This window comes from Lepisosteus platostomus, chromosome 11, assembly GCF_059453375.1.
Source record: "Lepisosteus platostomus isolate fLepPlt1 chromosome 11, fLepPlt1.hap1, whole genome shotgun sequence".
Lineage (NCBI taxonomy): Eukaryota > Metazoa > Chordata > Actinopteri > Semionotiformes > Lepisosteidae > Lepisosteus > Lepisosteus platostomus.
In genome coordinates this window covers 30,983,606-31,009,611 of record NC_142621.1, presented here as the reverse complement: position 1 = coordinate 31,009,611, position 26,006 = coordinate 30,983,606, and the positions used below count along the sequence as shown (strand labels likewise).

The window sequence follows — 26,006 nt, the reverse complement described above, 5'->3', positions numbered from 1 at the left end:
CCAAGGTCAATGTGAGAGCTGAGCAGCAGAGTCTGCAGTCCATTCAATACCATGACCTTTAGTCTCCAGCCGCACATGGGGAAACTGCACTGGCTCTGCCTTTCTGCTCATTCGCCTAATTACATCATAAAGTCACACAATGGCACACACACACACAGATACTCACACATGTTTGCATGCTTATGCAATTCCCTGAAGTTGCACACAGCAAAGCTCATGGTAGATAGTTACAGAGATGCAGTGGCGGGATTGTACTAAACAACAAACAGGGAAACTGCATCGCCAAAGAGCAGACCAGTGGTTTCATTCGTGTATGAAAGGAAAAACAGCTGAGGAAAAGATACAATTTAAATTCGGTGACATTTGACTGCCAGTGGAGTTGAACTCCCAGATCCTGTATGGAAGACATTTCACTAGAATTCCTAGAGAAGAAGACCTGTGCTAAGAAAGAAAAAGTAAAACCAGAGGGAAAGAGATGAGCAGTTAAAACAAACTCCCTACTGCAAGCGTTTCCAGTTTTTCACAACTAACAATGCAGGGAGGGGCTAATGAAGCAATAAATACAAAAGTCAATTAACACTTTAAAAGCAGCGCAAATTACCTGAAATCAAGACATCAAGACAAAGCACATGCGCCCCACAGAAATAACAAAACCTTCTTGGATGTCAGCTAAAGTACAATTTACGACACACATATGAGCACACAGGCACAGCTTTGAATTATGTTTTGGGCTGAAAGAAGTTCCCAGCAAGGAACCTGCGTCAACAAAAGAAACTGGGAAGGTCCCCCCCCACTTTCTTGCACACCCCCAGATCCTGCAGGTATCCAAGTCAGCCGCGCTGCACCTTCGGAAAGGGTAAGGCAACCACTTCTATCCAAACAAACGCGCCTCCCCCGCATTCCCCCCTCGCACCCCTGCGTGCACTGCCACTCACTGGGCCGGCCAGGATGAAAAAAATTGAAAAAGAGACTTTCAATTTCAGTGCTCCATCCGGCATATGCCACCCAGCTTTTCTTTTTCTTCCCCCATGTCACAGATGTTAGGATAAAAGCCGCTCGCCTTTCAGAAAACTGGATCAATTATGCATATTCCTTAATCTTGTTACGATCATAGGCCTCTGATGCAGGCGGCCATGGGGGCACTGGCTGTGCTAATCGTGCTAATAACACATCTCCTCCCCCCTCCCCCCCAGTCCGTCCCTGAGCCCCCTCTTGCACCTCTCCTCCCTGCTCACTCTCCCACAGTCACCCAGCAGCCACAGCACCCCCCAGTGCTCAGACACTTCCCCTTCCAGATGCTGCCTTTGTGTGCTCGCTGGACCCCCCACCCCCCGCCACACACACACACAAATACATCTCGCTCTCTTGCTGTGGGTGCTGCTGCTCAGTCCCTGGCAGACCTGGATTAGGTCGCACCAGAACATGATCAATGCACCTTTGATCAGGGGCCTGTGAGTGCTGACAGGCAGTTTGAATTCGCTATTGTTAGCGGATATTGACAGGCTGTTATGGATCTGGCTGCGGTCTGTCAGTCTCCGCGGTGGATGTCTGCAGTTTTTAAAGGTCAAGTGAAGCGCCACTCCTGCTTCCTCGTCCCCCAGCAGCCTTTAACTACAGCAGAACGAGAGCCAAACCTACAGTAAACTCAACCCCCCACCCCCCTCTTCATCTGCCCCAGCACCCAGGCTGCAACAGCATCACTGTCAGACGGTGTCACGTCGGGAAACTCAAACTGCCCTTATCCCAGAGAAATACCGTCTTTATGGTCGAAAACTCTTTTTGGATGTTTCTTCAAAGAACCCAAAAGTTAGTGACCAAACAAATCCATGGGAAATGCCCGAGGAAACTTCAAGACCTATTCAGAATGTGTTTATGGCCATGCCCAATTTTCACCAGTGTTCTTCTCCTAAGAAAATGCTTTTAAGATAACACCCCTCTTAGCCATCTCCGATGAACAACCCTTGACCCATGCCAAGTTTTAAATATTAGCGCTTGCGGACTAATCACAAACGCAGAGCTAAACGACATGTGGACATTTTTCTACAGATGGAACGTTTTCTTAAAAGTTAGTTACTCAACTACTAATTATCCCTCAATACACTGTGAATAAACAACTGTAACTAATATTATCAAGCATTAAGCCACAAAACTGCAGAAGAGTAAACACAATTTTCAGTGGTGTTTATTTTGCAAACAGAAACAGATGCGCTCTGCTAACAGACTTGAGCAACACAGTGCAACTGAAAATACACAAACATCTAGCAGGGAAAAAGGGCAGTGCTTGCTCAGCTGTAATTAAAAGTGCAATGGATTGTTGGGCATTTAAATTGTGTTTGACACAGACTGCTGCTCCTGATCACACTACAGGCTAAAATGTCAGGGATGTCTCAGCAAACCCACCTTCATATGTATGATAATAAATCAGATTTTGCATCAGTTAAAAAAAATAATCAGACCAAATTATGTTCCCAAAATGTTTAAATTAAATCCTTGAATGTTCTGAGTGCAACATCTCACTGTTTGACATATACTGTATACAGTGTATAGTATACTGTGCACATGGTATTTATAGCTGTATAAAATCTGATTCAGTTAAATGATGCTGTATGTGCAGAATGTTAAAACACTGGTTAAATGTGTCAGTGGCTGTAACACACTATTAAGTCTGGGACCTGAACCAGTACTGTCTAGTTTCAAGGAGATGATGTTGGCATTCCCAGCTGGGTCAGTCTAAATATATCTAGAGAGCAGCTTTGGTTGTCCAACACACAAAAACTATATTTAAGTTCTGACAATATTATGCAATGTCTAAGCCTGGCCTTTTCTGAGTTTTGGTGTAGTCCTTGATTTGCACAACACAAGAACACTTTTCCTATTTTTTGTTGAACAATATTAGGAAGAAAAGCAATCCAAAGTAAGTCAGAGAAGGTACTGTTGCTTAAAGCCTTTTCAGAAAGAAACTATTCTCTACATATAGACTGCATCAGGCTTGTTCCCTGATTTTTTTCCCCAAGAGCGCACAGGCAAGTTTGTAAGCATCTGTCAATTCAAGCAATCCTGTCACCTGATTCCTTCTATAACACTTTCATTATGGGATGAACTGAAACACAGCGCATCCCTTCCTACAATCAGATAGAATAACATAAGCAGACATCCAGTAATGTAGAGTATCACATACTGTACAGTACAGTGTTCTGTTTTCTGGACACGAAAGACACGAGAGTGAGGGACTCAAAATATTTTCAATTTTAAAAATGTAGGTGAGCACAGCTCGTAGCAGTTTGCTTAAGGACCACAGAAGGAAAATAAAGCTTTGATATGACAGGTATATTGTAGAAAACTGGAAGAGCAGCTTAATTGGTAACAATGTCCATTGACTGACAACAGTATGTAAACCTTTTACCATATTGTATATCTCATTTCTAAAGCAATTACAAATTACACTTTTATACAGAACAACTTAAATTTGATCCAGCTTTCGTATCTGGGTATTTTAGTGGAATAATTCAGCATATGTACTTTGTGGTATAACTACAGAGTCTTAGCAAGGATTTGAACCTGCAAACTTCCAGTTACAGTATAAGTCCAGAACTTTAACAACTTGCACCACAATACTACTGAACAAATGAGGACGTATTGTCAAGTGTGGTGGCATTTTCTTCATGGTGTGAGCCCACTTTAGCACTTTAAGAACTGGAAACCTTTGAGTTATCTGAAGGAAAATTACATTAAGCTGTTGGAAGTAGGGTCTCATTACAAAATATAATAGGAAACGTAATGTTGGTTCTACAATAGAACTCCCAAAAGGAAAAGGATCCACATTCTGCACTAGAATTACACTCAAATGATACACATCATATTAAAATGCAATGAGTAGACATGAAGGAAACTGAAATAGGATGCCTGTCAAGTTGAATACACTCAAAGCTGCCCCTTTGGACAAGAATGCTACAGGACAGACAAATTTACCTAAAACTAAGAAAGCATCTCAACTCAACAATGGAAGCACTGTAAACTAACCTAAGTGCCCGTGAGCACTCTTTCATGACCTCAAGGTTTAATTTGCTTTTCCCATTGACCATTATATGTTTCAACAAACAACCGTACCATACTGTTTTATGACAATATTCCTTGGTTTTGCTCTAAATACCCCAAAAAGTGTTTTGAATATTACCTCATTGCTGATTACTGATCTTTCATAGTCTATGCTTTGTGCCTAGATTCTGCACCCAGGCACGGCTACAGAGAGAGCCACAGAACGTGCATGTGTATCTGTGGTTTGTGAGGAAGGTGAAATTAGCTTTAGGGTTCAAACTCATATGGAGTTTGTGGGAAATCAGAGATTCACACACCTATGAGTTGCATTAGTTGTAAGAGAGACCTTATTGTTTAACTCTTTTTTTAGTATAACCTGCAAACCTAATATCTGGATAATATCGAAATGGGCTATTTAAAAGCAGTACGTTCCCTTTTAAATGAATCACATCAATTATATCCCTCAGTAGTATCACTGTTCTACTCCATGTATTACTAATGTGCATATTAATGTTACATTCAGAGTACATCCTGGAGGCAAAGGGTTATATAATCTACAGAATCCTTCTCTGATCTTTGACTTAGCTGATGGTGTTCATGTGAACGGTGCACATTCTGCTGATTTTATTAATATAAAAGTATTTACCCACAAATGACTTAAAGACCTTCAAGGCTGCAGTCCATAGTGACACAAAAGGGCTTGGCTGCTGAGGGTCAGATAGATTTATTGGGTCATGTAGTGTTCCGGCTTGTGCACCTACTTATAAGGGATTCGAATAAATAAAATGGAACGCAAACCCCCCCCCCCCACCACCACCCTCCCCTGTTAATTCCTGTGCAATGCAGATAACCATGCCCCAGTGGGTGCTTCTTAAAACGTGGCAGAATGAAGCCTTACTTACTTTGTGACACTCGAACGAGCTCAGTGACGCTGAAGACACCTGATGTGACGAAACTGTCCTGGAAGCCCAAGTGTCCTGCGAAGGAGAGGAGAGAGAAGGCAGAGTGTCAGCTTCAAACTCCTAGCCCCCCACACACACGAAATCTGTAGAAATTTGTAGAACCTCAGCTTCCCATTCTTTATGAGTTACGCAAACTACAAACTACTCCCCACCTCGCAACCTCCGCTCTTCAAATTCTGCCCTCCTTACTGTCCCCCAAGCCCGTCTACATTGTGTGGGCAACAGGGCCTTCTCCAGCTATGCCCCCAAGCTCTGGAACTCTTTGCCCAAGGATATCAGAGAGTCACCTGCTCTAAACTCCTTCAAATCCAGACTCAAAACCTTCTTCTTCAGAAAGCCTTTTCTTAACTGGTTCCATTCTTCACCCCTCTGCTCTTCTTAGTACCACCTTCCACGGTCTCCTCGATTGTTATTGTTGTATTGCTGTAATTGTAATTGTGTCTTATCTTGTGAAATCTTCTTATTTATTGTTATTGTCATCCTGTAAAGCGCTTTGAGAAGCCACCTTTAAAGGCGCTATATAAAGTTTTTTATTATTATTATTATTATTATTATTATTATTATTATTATTATTATTATAATAACAGAACATGCAGTGCAAAGTAATTGCTAATCACACAAGATTCCACTACAGTACTTTTCTAAAGCAGAACATCTTCATTAAGAGCAGAAGTTTCAGTTTTTAAGCAGTGAAAAAAAAACACAATACTGAGGCTGCTAACCAAGAAGCATTCCACAAGTCCCACCCCAGACATCATTTACTTCTGTGTCATCAGTAAACTGGAAACCATTGATCTCTAAATGGCCTACGTAAGTGAAAATAAGCAGGGCTACACTGTTTCCATTTTCTTGAACAACAAGGAAAAAGAAAAGAGCTGGTTTATCATTCCAGGGATATGATGGGAAGACAAAAAGGCAATGATATGGATCTGACTGAAGATACTCCAAGGCTAGTGGACACTCGACTACTGCCACTGAAACTCCCACTTCCTTTTAGTTTAGGTTTTTCCTATAAACTGCCTGGTTGACAGAGAACATTACCAAGGACAGCAGCAAAAAAATTAAGGATAATGGAGACTTAATATTCCCAAGTTTGACTGGCTGCACAGTTGGGTTTTTACACCCTGATGTGGATGAGCACCATAAATATGAGTGGAAAATGTGGACACAATCTGTTATACAATCTTTCCCAGAACATACTCTTTGTGTTCTGGACCATAGACCCTGTCAGCAATGGAGAAGACAACAGGTTCGCCCAACATTTGCTGCAATAGTGTCCTGATGAGCTTCAGTATAAACCTATGATATTAATGTTGCAACACTGAGCCTAAAAGTCGAACAAGTATATCTTGATTTCAATGCGTAGGGAAGATTTTAAAACCAAGTTATGGAGTCAAGGTCTTTAAGTGGATGAGAGCTTTTTGTACTATACAAAGCTTTCCCTTAGGGTCATTGCAATATCCTTTTCAAAAGAGAGTTTTCAAAAGACTGTTTAGATATTTTTATTGATGTCTCCTAAATCATAAATCATTTGGAGACAAGCAGATTTCTCATTTCTTTTCTACTATCTGATCTAATACAGAAAGAACATCGTCCCAGGCTATTTTCAGACTTTATGGCTATTACTATTTTCTTTCATTAATCAACCTGCTGTTAAACTAAAGTAGCGTCTTCCCTCTAGAAACCATACGAGAATGAAAAATTAAGAAAAGAAGCTAAGATAGAAGGAAAGGACTACTTTAAATAGAGGACGTGACACTCCAAAAAACACGGAGTGTGACAAAAACAACAAACATCGTTCAGCAAAGGAAATATTTTATAAATAGTTTTGGAAGCATCCCATGTTCCTTCGAAATTGTTTTGCAGTGATATATCACTGTAATAAATGGCTTAGATTGAGGTATTTTTGTAGGTGCTGTGAGAAACCAGGAAAATGATCATAGGTTTTTATATTTTCTTATTTACCTACAAAATCCAGAGCCCTGAGGAGAAACAAGAAAAGGGTGCTAATGGGGATTATCAGTTGGGAGACCATTTCCACTTCGCGTTGGACGAGAGAAATCAGCATAACCTTTTAACTGCCATCGTCATGGCTGACTGCCCTTTGACCCTGGGAGATTATGTGGGATTTCAAGGACAACAGCTGGAAAGGAGCGCGTGTGAAAGCAGCGCAGTGATCTGAGGCCGCAGACAAAAGCCTGGCGAATCCCAGCCCAGGTCCCAGTGTTGATTAGAAATTGTTTCCTGGTCTCGGCTTAATAGACTGTGATAATGAGAATTCTGTTAACCCTTCGTGCCTGTTTTTTTAAGCCCTTTCTTTTTTTTTTCTGTCTGCCCCATTGTTTAAATTCTTGTAGCTTTTTTTCTGGGAGCTGAGCCCTGGAGTGTGTTCTGCTGACAGAGGACAGAGAAAACCTTTGTTAATCAAACCCCTGGTTTTCCGGGGCCTTCTGAAAACGAGTTCAGCAATCACAACAGGGGAAGCCAGGCCGAAAGGTGTAATCTGATCTCAGAGGTCTCTTCTCAGAGACGCACGCGATGAATTCTCAAGCACACCTCGGCTGCACTGACAGATACAAGCCAGCAGAGAGCCAAAACCAAAAGTGTTTCCTCTCCCCTCTTTTCAAAGAGGAGCCAAAGGGTTTTATCGATCACGGGGACCCCAAGTTCAAAATGATCAAGAAAAATTGAGAAATGGCAATGACCACTTTCAAATTCTAAAAACAACTTCAAGATCTAAAGGAAATGTAGAACTCACAGAGATCAACTTTTAAGATGCAAGATCCTCTTGTCTGCTGTTGCAGTTCAGTAGCTTCTATAAATATGCTATTTGGGTGAAAGGGACAGGTCTGGACCCAGACTCTCCCGATCGCAGGACTGAGAGGGGTGCTGTCTCTGGGGAGTACAGGGGTGGAGGCTGGATGAGACACAGCTGGGTAAATATGCCAGAGTGGGCTGTCTGTGTGCCACAGAACATCTGGGATGGCAGTCCCCCAGCGCCAGTCCTCACAAGAAATCCAAATAGCTAAACTGTCTCTCGAGGGGGTCCCGCAGGTAACCCATTCCCAGGGATGCTGGAGATGCACTCAATCTGCTTCAGAGCAGGGGATGGGAACTAATAAGTATCCAAACATAGCCTTTTCTGTCTAGAGCTGCAGTGCTTTTTTTCTGCCGGGCACCGGAAGGCACTGAGATCGACTGTTCCGTGGAGACTGACAGAAGCTTGGAACTTTAGAAAGTGTCCTCACATTACAGCTGCATTGTGGCCCGAGCCATACCAGGGAACGGCGAGAGATCAGGACCTCCACAAAAATAAATAAATAAAGTAGTGTTTGTATAATCTGCAAAGCCTTCCAGGTATGTCTTCAACTACATAGGCAGTCAAAACACTCAGCAGATAATTTGTTTAATGTGATAGAGGCTTCCATGCGGTGTAGCATTGTGGTTGTTCTCATGGTTAGCTAGGGCTCTAGTCTTTTTTAAGGATGAAAATACCCAAAGGAGTGCAACTGGACATCAAATTAGACTAAATTTGAAGTCTCTAGTTAAGCAGAGAATGCCCTGGGACTTTCACGTATAATCCATACTCACACGCTAAATGATATGTTATAATATTTTAACTTGTAACTATTTCTGAAATGAAAAATTGAAAACCTTTGTATTGCCAAACGTTTGTATGTTTTACACAAAGCACAGTCTGATACACAGATTTAAAATCCTACTTTGAAAAACTGAAGACTCCCATGTTAGTTAGCAGACATTTTCACCACAAATTGGTGGCCATTATTCTGAGAGGGCAAGGCACGCTGGTCAGATTGTGGTAATGGTAGCTGTGCCAGATTTACAGACAGGCTCGAATGTACCAAATGCTAGTGAATGAAGAGACGCACGGTCTTTGCAAGCGTTTTCTGCACTGTATATGAAAGGCATCTGGATAGCGTTGGCCAAAGCCATGAAACTTAGGTCTGCCCGACAGTATCAACTTTCAGAAACAGCTCGCGTCACACGTCGCTATCACTTTCAAAAAAATTCAACTCTCCAAATATTACATTCTTCAGCGTCATGGCATTTCTTGGAAATGCTATCTCTTTGCCCTGATTTTATTTGTTTTTCAAGGAAAGCAGAGAGGGAGAGAAAGAAAAATGACATTCTGTGTAAACATTTCAACAATAACAATTACTGTACAGGGCTGCTTTGATGCAGCTGGGACAGATTTACGCAATGTAGCTGACTTAACGTGCTGCTGACATATCAGCCATCTATGGAACCTTTCTTGGTGAAACTTTTAAACACTCTCAGGCTATTTATCTGGTTCACCACTGTCCCATTCCATTTTTGGTCCCTACATCATACTAAATATTAATTTCAAGAAATCTGAACAGCATTTCTTCAATTAATCTCCCACTACCAAAGCTGTCAACTGAACTCAACAGTTGAGGTGAAACATAAATTACCCAAGTTTCTTAGGTTTTTGGCTATAAAACATAAAAGATCGAAATCACAGACAGAACTATATATCTTTGACAATGCTATTCACAACTCAATTATATTATTGTTATGCAGTGTAATAGGGCTTATTTAAATGATATATTACTGGCTGTGACCCCTTTCTCTAAGTTTTATGTTTTAATCAAGTACTTGACAACGTTTCTAGAGAAAGGGTTATACACTCTAGAGAGTGAATATCTATTTCTTAAAAATACTTTCCCTTTTTTAATTCTTAGGAGCATAGACAAACAAAATGAACCACTCCAAAGTAGCCATGAAGTCTTGTTTCTTGCTAATCATTTGTGCTCTGCTTCCTATTATAAATTAACTTCAGAAATGTATCAATTAAATTTAGCTTCTGAAAAGAATGATCAAAAGATCACAACAGGAGGGCAATTATATGTATTTATTTTCTATCATGATCCTCAGTTCCATCCATCCAATTTTTAAATCGCTATTTCCAATTTATGGTCGCGTAAGAGCCGGAGCCTTTCCCAGCAAGCAGTGGGCGCAAGGCGGGATACAGCCTGGACGGCATGCCAGTTCATCACAGGGAACACACAAACATGAACACACTTGTACCAGGACCACTTTTCCAATTAACCACCAGCATGTCTCTGGACTGTGGGAGAAAAGCGGAGCTCATGGTGAAAACCCATGTGAACACAGGAGGAACATACAAACTCCACACAGACAGCACCTCAGGCTCAGAAGTGAGTCCAGGATCCCTGCGCTACAAAGCAGCAATGGTAACCACTGCAGCACTGTGCCACCCATAATTCTCAGCCTTACTTATTAAACACTTAAAAGCTTTTGGAAGGGGCACTGACTCCATAAACAGATATATGAAGCAAAGTGATTTGGGGATCATGTCAGCTCTTCAGAGCCTTGTCAAGGTGACGCTCAGTGGAGTCCAGAGTGTGATGGCTATGAGCAGGAAAAATAGTCTTGGGATGATATGACAGAGGAAGAAAAAAGGAGAGGCTAATAAAATGTCTGCAGCAGCAATGTTCTCATTAATGCTTGTGGATTTTAACGCTGATATAATATATAACACAGATGACTTTTACAAGTTAATGTTTCCTACTGAGTACACTCTGTCTGTGATGCCAGACATCCCCCAATTATGGGCCATATTGATTGGACAGCACCTGACCAAGGTCAAGCTCCAATATACAGATAGAAATAGATGATTAGCAGAAGTTGGCAGCTGAACATTGAAACTTTTTTATCTAGTTATTAGTGATGTTCTTAAAAGGCTTCACTTATGGGATGTTTTGGATACCATCATCTTGATCATAATTCTTTTTTTTTTTTGCTTCATATGTTTCCCAGGGTCCTAATACTGGGGAGAAGGAGGCTGTGATTCACAAGGGCAGACAGAGGAAACTGAAATTTGATTTTCATTTTATCCCAAGACAAAGTATGCTGAAATGAATTTTAGAGCAAAGTTTCTGAAATGTTGGGAAGCCCCACTCTCATATTTCACGCAGAAATGTGAAAGGAAAACAACAAAATATATTTAGATGGGAAATAATGATGTGCTATTAAACTGCATTCTACAGTCAGTCTGAGAATAAGCCATAAAGCCAACAACAGAAACAACTGTAACTGCAACTGTGTCTAAATCAGGAGAGGTATACAGTATAGCATGTAGGAATAATAAATAAAATACCACAGCATGGAATGGATAATATCTATGCCTCATTACAAGCAAAAAAGCTTACATCAGCTAAAATCAAGGACTGAAAGCAGACCTCCTTCCCTACCTCTAGCAGGAGCCCATATACATACCCTGAGTAAAGTCAAAGTTTCCACTCTGCTGAATATTGATACTCTGACACAACAATAACACTGCAGACCTCAAAAGCACAATTACTGGGAAATGAGTTGATGCAATGGAATCCTGTACGCATTGCTACCCAGTCTTTGGAGATATACACTCTGGCTCCAGTAGGTGCAATTCTCAGAACTTCCAAAGGGCTTTCCATAGCTCAACAAAAATAATGGCCTGCAGCTGTGCTCAGTACACTGACTAGAGGGATGGGCTTGAGTTTCACACAATCTGAGACTTTAACAAAGTCTGAGGCGGGTGACAAAGAAAGGAAAAAGGCAGAGATTCTCACTCGGGAACAGACAGAAAGAGCTCTATGGTCATGGGCTTGAACTTGGGATATGTCACTAGCTGACTGTGGTCAGGACTTCCCAAGCGGCCGTGCACAATTGGCTGAGTACCGCCGAAAGTAGGGTGGGATTAGTTAGGAATGCTCCTAGTGACACAGCGCCCCCTGCAGCCTCCTGGGTGCTCTCCTCTTGTTGTTGTTGAACCTCCGGTATGGGGCTGTAAAGGCGTGGCAATAGGTGGCTTAGAGGAGTTTGCCTACATTACCTCATTCTCCCCTGTGTGCGGTGGCATGGTTCATATTGTAGCTGCATACCAGGATGTGGCTATTACAAATCCAGTGGGTATAACACAAATTACCAGTAATTATAATTTTAAAAAATTATTAAAATGACATGTAAAGAAGTGTATAGGGATTCTCACAAACGACATTTGCATAGCTGCACCAAAGAACAGTAGCTTAACATTTAGCTGCCCCTGCCACTAAAAAATCATAACCGAGCCATTGAAGGTTTTCGTTATTTTCAAATGTAACTCAGCCTTCAGAAAAAAAAGAACTGTGGCAGAGTTCAGAGTACTGCAAAGCCACTTCCATTTAAATCTAAAACATGTCCTAAATTACAAAGCTTATCGTATCTGCAGTACATGTTTAAACTTTGTTCAATGAATGCCTGTGTGCTCAAGTTTCCAAAAGGCAATAACTGGTTTCCAGCAATTGGGCACATGAGCAGTTCCTGGAATACCCACAGAAATGATTATAATGACAACAACAGAAGAAAAAGGAGAAAGATGAACAAAAGGAGGAGAAGACAACAGCTAATCTCACCCAGTGATGGGAATAAATTGTGTCAGAAGCAAATTGGCCTGAATTCATTTTCACTGCATTGCAGCACCTGTACTTACTGTACATTTCCAGTGCCTCTTTTCTTATGGGACTCACGGATATCTTAATCAGCTGGAACAAATAGACAGTGCCCTCCACAGTTCTGACTTTGCAATCAGGACAGCCAAACCAAAACATTTATTTGTGCTCCACAGTTAAGAAACTTGTAGTTGTGATCGCACGATTAATGTCAATGAAATAAATACAGTAAAATACATACATTTTAGTTTTGGGTATTGCATGCATACATTATTTTTGATCATATTAGATAAAAATCTACTTTGTGTTGCAATCAGTGATTTCAAGAGAGAACAAGTAATGGTTTGAGTACATTTCAGAGTGGTAAAAGTCAGTATTTGGATGCATATCCCTTTGAGGCAATAACTACATGTGTTCTGTGCCTAGTAATCCCAAGAAACCTTTTGTGTAATCATTTGAGAGCCTTTGCTGTAAACACTTTGAGTTCTTGCCTGTTCTTGGGGTGTTCTGACTTTATTTTTTTTCTTGTTCTTGAGGACACACAGCATATCCTCAATTCGATAGAAATCTGAAACTTGATTTGGCTACTGTAGGACTTTTCTCTGACTTCTCCTGATGAACTACTTGGTTACATTGGCTGTATGTTTTGGGTCATTGTCATGATCCATGGTGAAGCTCTGCCCAATTAGTCTGAAAGCACTTTCTTCCACATAAGCAGACAAAATGTTTCTGTAAACTTCAGAATTCATTCTGCTGCTTCTACCTTCATTAGCTACCTAATCAATAAAGATGAATGAGCCAGTTCCAGAGGTGGCCATGCATGTGCAGGTCAAGGCATTACCTCCATACCAGCTGCTGTGCTTTAGAGCATCTGCACTTGTTATCTTTCTCCACAATTTAACCTTTCCATCACTTTCAAAAAGGGTGATCTCAGTCTCATTTGTCCATAGAACTTTGTTCCAAACCTACTCTGGCTCATCTCGTACAGTTCTTCCAAGCACATTCTGAAGCACAACAAGTAATTAACTTAAAGTGAAAGTGTCCCAACAGTTCTGAACAGATGAAATTCCAGGGTTGAAAAAATTATGCTTTCATTCTAATATGAACATGCATCAAATGTATGCTTGTAATATCCAACAATAAAACATGCTGCACACATCATTCATATTAATCCCCCGATCACAAATGCATTTTTTTTTTAACTTGGCTGACCCAATACGTTTGGAGGACACTGTATACTGTAACATCCTGGGGAGGTCTGGAGAACCAACCTAAACGAAAAAGAACTACAAGTCCCATAAACCCTCAAGTCTCTAGAAGAAAGAGAACCATCAAAACAATCTGTCACATCAGGGAAACACCTACATACTGTAAGGGGAGAGTAGATAACAGCCTGGGTCATTTCACTGACTAACAAGGTGCTGTGGAGCAGGAATCGCCAGGAATTGATGAGCATTTTTTGGCTGGCTGGGCAATGCTGGTGACTCAATGACCGGACGGACACGAAAGCTAAAGAGAAAAAAGCAGTCAATCAATTAATTAAAATGATGCCGAAAACATTAAATCGATATTCAAAATCGATATACTTATTCTTCAATTTTACTTTTATTCTTCAAGAAAACACATCCCTGCATAGCGTGATGCAAAAATAGAATCCCTCCAGGATCCTGACTGAGCTTGAGCAAGTTTGCAAGGAAGAATGTGTGAAAAAAGCAGCGTCTCAGTTTGAAAAGTTGGTAGAGACTTATCCACAATGACTTGGAGGTGTAATGATCACCAAAGGTAATTATAACCAAGTATTGACTCAGGGAGGTGAATATTTATGCAATCAACATAATTTAGTTCTGTCCAGTTTTTGTTGACATTTAATCTCTTTCCCCCATACATTTTTAATCAACATTTGAAACAGGGGTAGAAATCATTGGTAATTCAATACAATGGAAGGACACTGAAAGGGGGTGAATAGTTCTGCAAGGCACTGTACAGTATGTGTGCTTTTCCAGATCTTAAACCTGTCGTTATAAATCAATCCTCAATCTTTACATACTTACATAATCTTTACCCAACATGTTCATAAAAATAATTTCAGGTTCAAATAAGTGGTTCCGCAACGTTGACAGCTTGAATAAAAAGGTAATGAAAAAATAGAATATTACAGTGTTTGAGGTTCACTGTACTGATGTTTCCCTTTTGCTCACTTGCTCATTTGCTGCTTGAAAACAAATGTCGTTGTGAAGGAAAAGCTTTGAGATGCATCTTGAAAACACAGAAGTGCTTTGATGCCTACAGGTTCACTGCACTAAAGCATGGGTCTAAAGAAGGACATCTTCTGTCCTTGTCTTACTGAATGTGCACAGCAGTGTCTCTAACCCTTAACCCTTACCCTGGTTGCAACCACATCACTTTGCAGAAAAGCATGTATAGGTATGCAGGGGTTGGAGATGCTTTATGATCTAACCCCTCAGTGATACAGTTCCTTGGTTAACAGCAGGCCAGGGAACGGATGAGATCAGAGGAAGCCTAGAGTGAGGCATCAGCCCCCAGCTAGCACTAGCCTATACCACAAGAATCACAGGGAGGTCAGCTGGAGGTCACACAGGAAGGCCTTGTGTGTCTGGTGGCAGTTATTAATGTAGAGGTGACAAAACCAAAACACCTCCAACATTGTGTAGTCACAATGTACATTTTATTAGTCTATTCCTTTCTTTTCACTTATATACTGTATTTTATTTATAATACCGCGTGATATGCTCCAAAGCTGGCATGAAAATCCAATTATATATAACTTAGTAATAAGTTATGGAGTTGCATCCCAAGGGGAAATCAATAAGTAAAAGACATAAAGGTTTTCAAATACGCAGGAATCAGGGAAACATTTTCTATTTTAGGTTAGCACCCGTGTTTTAATGAAAGAAAGAGCATAAAATCAGGTTTCACGGACACCGAGTTCCAAAAAAATGTATGTCTTTCGTAGGAAGTATTAACAGGTAATACTTTTTGATGTGATGCTTGAGTTCCTGTACCTGAATGTCTACTTCAGCGACATCATTAAACGTCTGTCAAGACGATAATAGCTAGACTCAGTCAGCTACCTCAGTGAAAGTTGTCTGGGCTCCTGCAGTTTTATTACAGCAGCTCAATCCCATTCACTGCCTGGGCTGACTGCTGTTTGACTGGGAAATGGGCTAGTTGCGGCTTGCTCTTGTGGGTTTACAAACACTGTAATCCTTGCATAACGGCATGGCCTTCAGCAGACAGACAGCAGATGGTGAGAGCCTGTTTTATATAACACCGAGAAAAATCACTTATATTTAGGAAATAATTATTTATATGCCTAAGCCGGGACAGGGCATGTGAAGGGTGATGTTCTTTTGTTCAATGGCTATAGATAAGATAATCATTCCATTATTTGTGCCACCATTCACAAACAAGCCTTAATAAATACTTGCATAGTACTGAAAATATCCAGAAGCAGAAGTATCTGTAAAAGTTTTACGCACATGGGAAACATATTCTGAACTAAAAGATTTGAATAACAAGCTATACGGAAGCACATTTTTGTGATATTTTAATTTCCATGAGTGATGGTAGTTCCTATGTGGGTTTAAATTTGTGTGTACCTTTTCCAGTCACTATTTACAATATACTTCTACTGTTGTCCGGTTTGTGCGTATTCAACTGATTAAAATTAAATAGTAAAATAGTAGTTAAAATATTAATTAATTAAAGTTAAATATTAAAATATTCACTCAGAAACTGATGGCACACTTGTTGCATACAGTACCCACAATACGCCATCGTTCAGGCAAACTATAAAGAATGATCTTCAATATTTTAAAAACCTTAAACATTGTGCTTTTCAGTTTTGCTTGGAGTTTTAAATTTAAAGGTACTTTTTTCATATTAATAGTAACAGGAACTTAGGTCTCACCCTCCAGAAAGAGACTGGGCACATATAGGTCTAAAATCTCTCACAAAACCCACCCACCCACCATGAGTCCCTCGGTTTGCTGTAAATGTGTTTTGTAATCCTTCAGTGACCCATAGCCATGGTAGTCTAACACACACACACCTCCCCTGAGGCACACACTGTCTCACAGCCCTCCCGCTTGCACTGAGACACTGCTGTTTAAAGACCAGGGCTGTCAGCTAGCAGACAGACTCCCAATTCTTTGCTGTATCCATCCAGCCCATTCCCAGCTAATTCCAACTGCCAATGGGGAATCACTGGAATGGTCAGCAAAAACAAAACTGGATTCCAGCCTGGGAACTGGAGGTCAAGGGTCCTATTCTGTATTCCTTAGCTCAGAGGAAATCCCAAGCAAATTTCCCACCTACTGGCACTCCCCACATTAGACATATCAGCACATTGGCTTGCCCAGGAGACGAGCCACTATTTAGAGACATGTAAGTTTGGACCTAAAGAAGAACTCACATACATGAAAGGAGCTGACACCCTAAGAAAGGACAGAAAGGTCAGCAGGGAGGCACTGACTGGAGGACATCAGCGTAAAAAAAAAGGAAAGGCAAACGAAAAGTCCCACATAAAGGAGGGACTTCTTTACACAAAGAGTTGCAGAAGTCTGGGACAAGTTAGTGAGGCGTGTTGTTGAAGCTGATACTTGGGTACTCCGCGAAAAGTAGCCAGCTGAGAATGTGGAACGAGTCACAATCAACGACGTAATACAATCTGAATGGCCTCCTCTCTTCAATGCCCTAGGCAGACTGCTCGACACATTCATCAGTTTAGTGTGGTGCACAACCGCAGACACCCCCACTCCAGACCTCAAGCATTATCTGCATGGGCAACTTTTTCTTTTCAAAGACAGCATGATTGGTAAGAGTGAGTTAAATGGGCAAAAAATTTGGAAGATTCAGCTCCGCATCTTGATAGTGCGAGTGTCTAAGTCTAAAGTACATAAACGGATCATATCGTGATGCAATATTTTGTCAATTACCATAGGTTCATGGCTAGACACACAAAAACTATTCCTGAATTGACTGTGAACCTGTCCAAATATTCGTGCTTAGTGACTAATTTCTTCTTTTTTTTTACTAGGCCAGAGTAACTCACCATTTTCTGGCTGGTCCTTGATATCAGCTTCACTCGGCTGGCTTGGGCTTTCAGACTGGCCTGAATCTGAATAAGAAACAGAGAAGCAGAAGGTTAAATGTAAGGACCATAAAAATAATAAACACATTATTACACCACATTGAAAATAAAAATGTAAATAATGCAATGCTTTTGGACACTGTGACGATGATTCTGGAAAGCATTTTAAACATTCGAAATCCCTTCCAGCATCAACACATCCTGGGGTTTCTGCCCACAGCCTTGCAGACACCCAATTCACAAGTCACCAGCGAAGAGTAGTGGGTGCTGTAACCCCAGATCGATGCCAGGTTTCACTGTCTGCTTTGGAAGCAGACAGTATGTCTCATCCCAGAGACTACAATACTTAGAGCCGTGAGAAAGAGGGGAACAGGGGTGCTGGTTAGAAAGAATAAACTCCATTTAATTAGTCAAGTAGCCCCACTGGCCAGATCTTTAAACACACATCCATAAAGCTGTCTCATAGAAAAATAGCATACTTAAGCATATTAAAACCCAGCAGAATTCTCCAGCTGTTATTTATACAGCAAACACCTACGTTCCACCCAGCCACTCCATCAAAAGTAGCACCCTTTCACAGAATAGAAAAACAATTCAATTTAACATTTACATTTTCATTTGAAGTAAGCAAACTAAGGAGTCTCTTCTTCAATCTTCTGTTTGTTTACAGAATTCTGTAGTGAGGAATTCTAGCGGAGAACAGCCATAAAGCAAAGGCATGAGAGCTGACACAGAGCACCAATCTGCAGAATGCCTGTAACCCGAACACTGAAATTCTGCTCCGCACGTCCATATGAAAATAAGAGGTAAAAAGTGACAAACCATTGAAGACAACTGTACAGAGGAGGTGGCCAACACTCTTCCAGTTCATTGACAGTAAGCCTAGTGGGTTTAGCTGCTGGGATCAACCGGACCGGTTGTCATAGCAAACCTTGGAGCACGTGGACTGAAGGCCCAGCACTGGTAGTGTGAAACCCAGAGGATGAATTACTCAGGCTTGTTTTGCAGACCTGAGAGAATGCCCCTGGCCTGATCAGACATCCTGATCTCCAGAGCTAGCGGAGAGAAAATGGTTCAAAGGATGTGGCCATGCGGAGAGGAGGTCTACTGTACATTTACAAGCTGTCCCTGTTTCATGCCTCAGATGTGACCCAGAGGAACTCACAGAAGGGAACAGGACAGACAGACAGACAGGGCTCTCTAAAAAATGCTAGAGTCCTAGGTACTTTCTGACTTGCTTCTGCTTCTCACTCTTTTAAGGCAAATCCATGTGTTTTTCTCAGGCCCTCGGAAAACTGAAGATGAACTTTGGGAAACTACAGAAAAAAACGTCACCAGAACAGAAAAGGCACAATAAGTTCAAACTCTTTATGTGCTTATTCTGTGAGAAGGCCTTCAAATATCCAAATATCACTTTAAAAAAAACTAACATCAAGAAAGTCTGGCGTGACTTCAGTCAACCTAAGACACAAACACACACAAAAATAACTTCACATGTGTGCCACAGGTGTTTCTCCTTAGTTTACCAGAAGAATCTGATAAGATTTTCATGTGATGGAAAAAAAGGATCCTGGAGTCAAAAGTGCTTATTCATAGATTTGTTCTACAAACCGTTTCAAAGTATCTTTCATATAAAGTAGCCTATTTAAATGAAGCAAAGCAAAAAAAATAGTCCCATAAAAAACTTTTTTTACATCTGAAACGCTCTGAGTTGTATGAAAATCAAAGTTCAACTTAAATTAATAGATACAGTATACTGTTGTAGAATTAATACTGAGACTGACTCTTCATCTATCCATTTTCATCCTACTTGTACCAGTGAGGAATGCTGAGCCAATCTAAAATCACAAACTAGCCCTAGACAGGTGATTTTCATATCGGTAAAGCAAAAAAAACGATAGCAAACAGAAAGCCACAGTTAAATACTGATTTTGTAGAGCCCACTCATAGTTTTAGTTCATGACACAGCCTCATTCAGATTCTTTTTAGGTGATACTTACAAATGGAGCCCTATGAAAGAGTTCAGAGGTACTAGAACTATTCAGTGCAAGGCAATAAGTCTGGCTTCAGACTAATATTGTATAAGACCTATAATGCCTTACCTTTTGATATTCTTGTACAGAGAAATTAAACAAGAGAAAGATTTTAAAAGCATTAACTTGAATTACTGCAGCTATCAGCAGCATACAGAGGTCAGTGCAATGTGAACAGGTCATGATCCTGAAGTGTGACTGAAACTTGAGATTTGTGGTACTTCCCAGGGCAAGATGAGTCATATCGCTGCTCCTACCTGACAGCAGGCAGGTCACACAAGGTTCATCAACGGCAGCACTGCACTGCACTGTTGGTCACTGTTAAGCCACCATTCACTTCCATTTTGAATGTGAGCAATTGAAACTGCTAAATAAGGTTAACAGGCCTGCTAAGCACAGGTCTAATGGCCTGCATACTTCATCTCAAAAACAGTTGTTTTTCCCCCCAAGACAACCAGAGTTCATCTGCAGTTTACCTGGTAATTTCTTATTTCTAGTTTATCGATGCTCACAGATTCAGGTAAACGTAGAAAACTTTTCAAAGTCATAGAACAAAACTCTATCTCTTGTCACAAAGAAAACTATTAGAAGTTATCAAAGGTGCTCTACATCTTAGAGGTATCTATAATACGCTAGGAATTAATGAGTAGCCAACTATCATCCACTTGAGGTAATGCAGAAAATGACATTAAAGTGTGAAGTGACATTAAAATTGACAATTTTTTTTGGTTTATAGCCTCCTCTCACAGGTGGCACTTGGGTAGTGGACAAAATCTAAAACGTCCTTCTCCTCCCGTTGTTTGGCCATGTGCAAAGCAAAAACCCACTCACAGCAAATCAGAGCAACAGCAGAACAGAAACAGAAACTTCCCTGTGTCAGAAATCAGAACATTGAGAACCGCTTTTGGGGCGATGGTGAAAGGGGAGCTCCAAAACCAAGACACCGCAATTAGAAGAAGAAGAAAAAAAAAACAACACCGCGCAACCAACTTGAAGCATCCAAAACAAAACAAAAACGTTCCGCTTTGCCTCCCAGACAAAGTAAACAATCTAGAACTTGTTTGCATTCTCCTCAGAGATGCCGTCTGCATCAACAGCTTAAAACAAAAGGAAATCTGGCGCCCCAGTGAACAAAACGCCAGTGTCCCCAGCAACAGAGCGAAATTTGGGGGTGGCGGTGGCGAGGGGGGAGGGAGGGCACTTTCACACACACTCTGACAGTCCCCTCAATGAAGTACCGTGGTCCACAATGGCCCCCAGTCCCTCTGCTAATTAAATATGCAAATAAAGCCTGAGAGCGGAGCACTGGGCGCCACACCTGCGCTGCCCCCTGTGGAGAGCTCTCAGGAGCCGGCTTAAAAAACAACAACAACAACAACAAAACGGGCAGCACAAACAGGCCCTTTCACAAGCATTCGCCCCTTCTGAAAGGAGCCAGACTCCCCCACCACGCACAAAATCTATCTCTAATTTAGCCCTTCCCTTAGAGAAGAGAGCCATGGCAAGGAGAGAGAGGACGAATGAGTGAAAAGGCCGGCTGCCCGCGGCACCTGGGAGCCGCGCCATCGCCTGCGTTCCTTCTCTCCTGCGAAGGCCGTCGCCTGCCCTCGCTTCGTGGCCTCCTAGCTGGGAACCGGCGGGAGAGCGCGGCCACAAACGGGGCTCCGAGCCAGTCTAGAAATCACGGGATGCTAGACAAGAATGTGCGGCTGTCATAAAGAAAGGCGCAAGACCCACATCCATCAACCCCGTTTGACAGCTATTAATTAGAGAGTCTGTAAATCAAGTCTCATTTCTGTTATACGTCCCATTCAGGATACGTGATGAGGAAAGACTGGGAGATGATAGGCTAATAAGCATCAAATAATACACACGCTGGCTAAAAGGGAAAATGTAATGTTCGTGAGTGAATCAAAATCTGTTAAAAAAGGTGGAACCCAAGGAGATCCAGCACAAATTGTATATAAAAAAGTGTTTTGAATAAACCATCTACATTTGATTTCCACTTCTGACCTACTGAGTTTTGATATCCATCCTAGACTTGTGTGGGTTTACCTCATGCCACATATTGTACTGTAAGTAGTTTGTTGTAGTATTGTGTGTCAATATCCTGGAATTCAAACCTTTGCCTAGATCTGTTTGCTTCTTGAAACAGAAAGAATTGTAAGCCAGAAAAGGGCAGTGGTTGCTTGGTTGCCAAATGTCTTAACATTTTCTTTTTTCAGCTAACAGTGAATCTCTGTGGCGAGATGCAAAAGGCTGTAGTTTCATTACACTAACAGCAGAAAGCAAAGAGGCTTGACTTTTGAGACATTAAGGCACCCCACCAATGAAAGGAACCTCAAGAACAAATGTATACATGTATAAAAAGCGCACACAAAAGCTTAACTGGTCGTGCTAATGTATTTACTGCTCCCTCTCTCCTTCTGTGCACTATGGAATGTTAGTAGCTGCAGTAACTCCAGCACAAAGCATCCTTTCTCCCTCAGAATTAATAGATGAAGTCTGTCCTCACCCAGGGTCCCCTGTACTGACAGTATTGGAATGGCCAAACTCGTAGCACAGCGCACAGCTCCTGACTAAAGGCAGGCTTTCATTATTCCTCAGGAAGAGGCTGTTACTATGCAGAGATGCTGATGTCGTCCTTTTTGAAATAAAAAAGCACATTCGTTTTTTAATCCATTCTAGCCATGTGCTAGAAACTGTCTAGAAAATAGCCTAGACAATTATGTCTTAAAAACTTCCCAGGAACAGGTGTAAAGGGGCACCTGCTTTTCTGTGAGCAGTACTAACACAATCAATTAAATAACTAGTTTTTTTTTCTCCCAAATCAATACTCAATATAGCATAGATCACGATCCTTCTGTTAGAGAAAATTAAGCCAGTGGAACTTTAAAAGCAAGTGTCTTCAGCTGCTGTTGTACTTATTTTAAAGAAATCATACGTTCAAAATGTTCTTACCATCAGTTTGATGGTACTACCGCACAAGACAATGCTAAATTTTATTATTATACATTATTATTATTAAATTTTCACACAGTGTATATTTTTCCTTTTTTAGCCTTGAATTTGCCAGGTTTACAACATATGGGGTGGTGGGAGATGCAAAGGCTCACATTGTAGGAGTTTCTGTGCATATTTCCACTACACCTCAGGACCATGTTGATGGAATGCTTCTCTTATAAGGAATATTACTCTAACAACTTAAGGCAACGTGTACACTCTTGTAAATATTGATTTTCTCTTCTTGTATTTTCATGTAGACGTTCTCTGCACTTTCATAGCTTGTTAAGGGAAAACAGTTCCACCTAATGTTCCCAGGTCCTCTTACAGTGGCTCGGCCGACAACTTGGGGACTCAGGAAGATTCATTATGCATGCAGCAAGCCAGCTGTAATGCTCCAAGATTCACGCTGAAGCCAGGCAGTTCTCACCCAGTGTTTAGCTGTAATCCAATTGTGTATTAAAACCCACTTTCAAAAGGCCTTTTTCACAGTAAGCTCAGGAACACGGCGAAGAATAAAAGGAGGCAGAAACTTAATTTAGAAATACAAACGCACCATTTTGATTTATCAATGGTAGGTGAAACAGAGGGGTGGCTTATTGTTTTTCACAAGTACCCCTCTTCTTTCTTGGGACCAAAACGCTGCAACTCAAGCTCAGGATTAAAACCGGCGCTCTTTGTCATCCCACTCCTCTCTTAAAAGAATCTGCTGCCGGAACGTGAATATTTCCAAGCCAAAGAAAAAGAAAGGTTTGAATTACACCCCTGCGCTGCAGTATGCGATGCAAGTTATCACTTATCCAAGTGTCAGCACACCACAGAAAAAGAAACTTCTATTAATTCATCTTGTATCAAAAGAAAAACCACCCTGGGCAGTAAATATGTCTAAATAAGTGAACAAATTATACAAAAGTGTTGTATAATGATTCATTTCAGCATTGCAATTGCACATCTTATCTTTAATGTATCATAAAGCTACCCACCAGTGAACTGAAACTGTGGACCCTGCAAGTTTATTTCAGTTTGCTTTGAATCTGGCCCTTGTTTAACTAACCCTGACCTTTCCTCCCCAGTTTTACGTCATTCCATATTTAATAACTGCAGTGTTTAGACAATTTCACTTCAGACAGACCACTTCTGTTCCACATCTATCTAGAATCGTCAGCCCAGGATTTCTGCACATAACCCTGAGCTGTTTGATGAAGGCTTTGCTGTAGATGGTAAAAGCAACAAACAGATTTTTAAAATGACCATCATACTATATACAGTGCCTTGCAAAACTATCCACGCCTTTCCAATGGTTGGTGTCATTTTGTTGAGTCACATATTATGTATACATTTAAAAAAATAGATTTTGAATCAAAACTTGAATGGTCTGACTGTTGGTCTGAACACTCTTAAGGATGAGAAAAATGTCAGCAAAAACTAAAATATTTCTCAGTGGCAAAGAAACGTACACAAATACTGGATCGAATAATTTTGCTATTAAATTACCTTGCTGGCACAAAGCCTAAAGAGCCAAAGTATGGTTTGAAGCAACTTATTAATAAATCTAAGCAGGAGCCACATGTAAAATGAGCAAGGAACTGTGGATGGGCTACAGCTGTGAGGTACTTTTTAGCAACAGTGTGAAAGACCAGCAGATAAAATCGTGATACAGTAGCTTTCAGAATTCACCTGTGACAACAGGAGCCTGGAAATGGTCTGGCTCTACAGCAAAAAGTAAAAAGTCTGGCCTCACCTCAGCCTGGGAACTTCACCCTTGGGATTGTGACTGTCCAGTGACATAAGAACACAAGAATATGAGGGAGTAAATTAGAGGGGGCTATTTGGCATATCTACTGTACACTCATCTGGGTGATCTGAGGATCACATGCATCCATCTTTTTAAAAAAACAAAGTATCAGTAATAACAACATGGCTGGGTAGCTTCTTCCATAATCCTATAACGCCCTGTTCTCAGTTTGAATATGCTTTTGTCTGTAACTTTTAATATTTAAAGATTCATCTCACCTTTTGTCTGGCAATGAAGGATATTCCTTTAACCCTGGGAATGTATCTGTACACTCTTTGCTGGATTGAATCCAGAGCAATACAGGGCTCTGTGGTATTGTACACAATGTTCTAAATGAAGTCTTACAAGTGCATTGAACACAACATCTCTTTATTTAAACTCTATACTTCCATCTATATATCCTACCTGTCATTCTGTTTTTATTTCATATTGCTTCCCTCCCGTGAGATTTAAAGGATGTGTCAACATAAACATAAAAAGTTAACACACTGCATACTGTATTACATGTAATCTTCCAGGTGTTTGCCCAGTCTTGAATTTTGAATTGGTTTTATATACTGTGTTTCTACTGTGTTTGCTAACCCACCCTGCTTTGGCATTATTTGTGAACTTGACAAGTTTACTATCTGTACCAGAGTCTAGATTATTGATATAAATTAGGAAGAGCAGTTGTCCTAATGCATCTTCCTTCGGTAGTCTGCTAATTACTCTACCCCACTATGAGCACGCACCCCCAAGTTGTATTCTGTTTATCTTTAATCAGTTCTCAATCCAATTACAGTACGTGCATGGCCTCAAACTCCTACCACTTGAAATTGAAGAATTAATCCTAACATTTCTTTTATAAAAAATGTATTGTGTGCTCTGTTTGTCTCTGTTATTCAAAGAACTAAAAAAAGTTAGTTACACAAGACCTAAATCCTTGCTTACTATCCCTAGAATCCACTCGGCATACAGATGATCCTTTAATTTAGTTCTAATTATGACTATGTTAACCTTATGCATAATATACTTAAAAGACTTATCGGTCTCTGATAACCAGGTTTGGTTTTGTCACTCTTTTAATGAATGGGCACTAAATTAGCAATTTTCCAGTCAATGAATATTACCCTTGTCTTGATTATATGCTGGAACAGTTTTGTTAATGATCTATGAATAACATCTTGTTTCTTTAAGTATAATTCATAGAAATGCCATCAGATACTTAGTGCTTCTATTACCTTTGACATTTCTGCCAGTTCTATGCCCATACTAATTAATACCACACTGTCTTCCCTCAGCCTCGTTCAGAGGCATGTTTTGTGTTTCTTTCTTGGTAAACAGCTGAGTGACATACTTATTTTCTACATTAACCATTTCCCTTTCATCACCTCAAGGTGTCCAATTATTTTCTCAGAAACACTATTTCTCCATTCCTGTTTTTTTTGCCAGTGTAATACTGAAAACATCTCCTATTTCAGCTTCCATTGCAATATTCTTTTCCATCTCTCTCCTGTTTTTTTTAATACCTTTTTTTTTACATTTGTAATTAATTTGTTTTGGTTTCTTTTACTTCATTCTATTTTTTTATTCATTTTATCAATCACATTTAGA

General features: G+C 40.6%; 1 protein-coding gene across 13 annotated transcripts in view; it reads right to left on the bottom strand.

Moving 5' to 3' along the window:
* The window catches only part of nfia (nuclear factor I/A), a 303,922-nt gene that overhangs the window by 75,146 nt on the left and 202,770 nt on the right, over positions 1-26,006 (bottom strand). For all 13 annotated transcript variants that reach the window (XM_088599111.1, XM_088599110.1, XM_088599114.1 and 10 more), the window contains 2 exons: positions 17,544-17,609; positions 4,938-5,012 (listed from right to left, as the gene is read on the bottom strand). In XM_088599111.1, the coding sequence (XP_088455237.1) occupies positions 4,938-5,012; positions 17,544-17,609 (141 nt within the window). The remainder of the gene's footprint in view (positions 1-4,937; positions 5,013-17,543; positions 17,610-26,006) is intronic.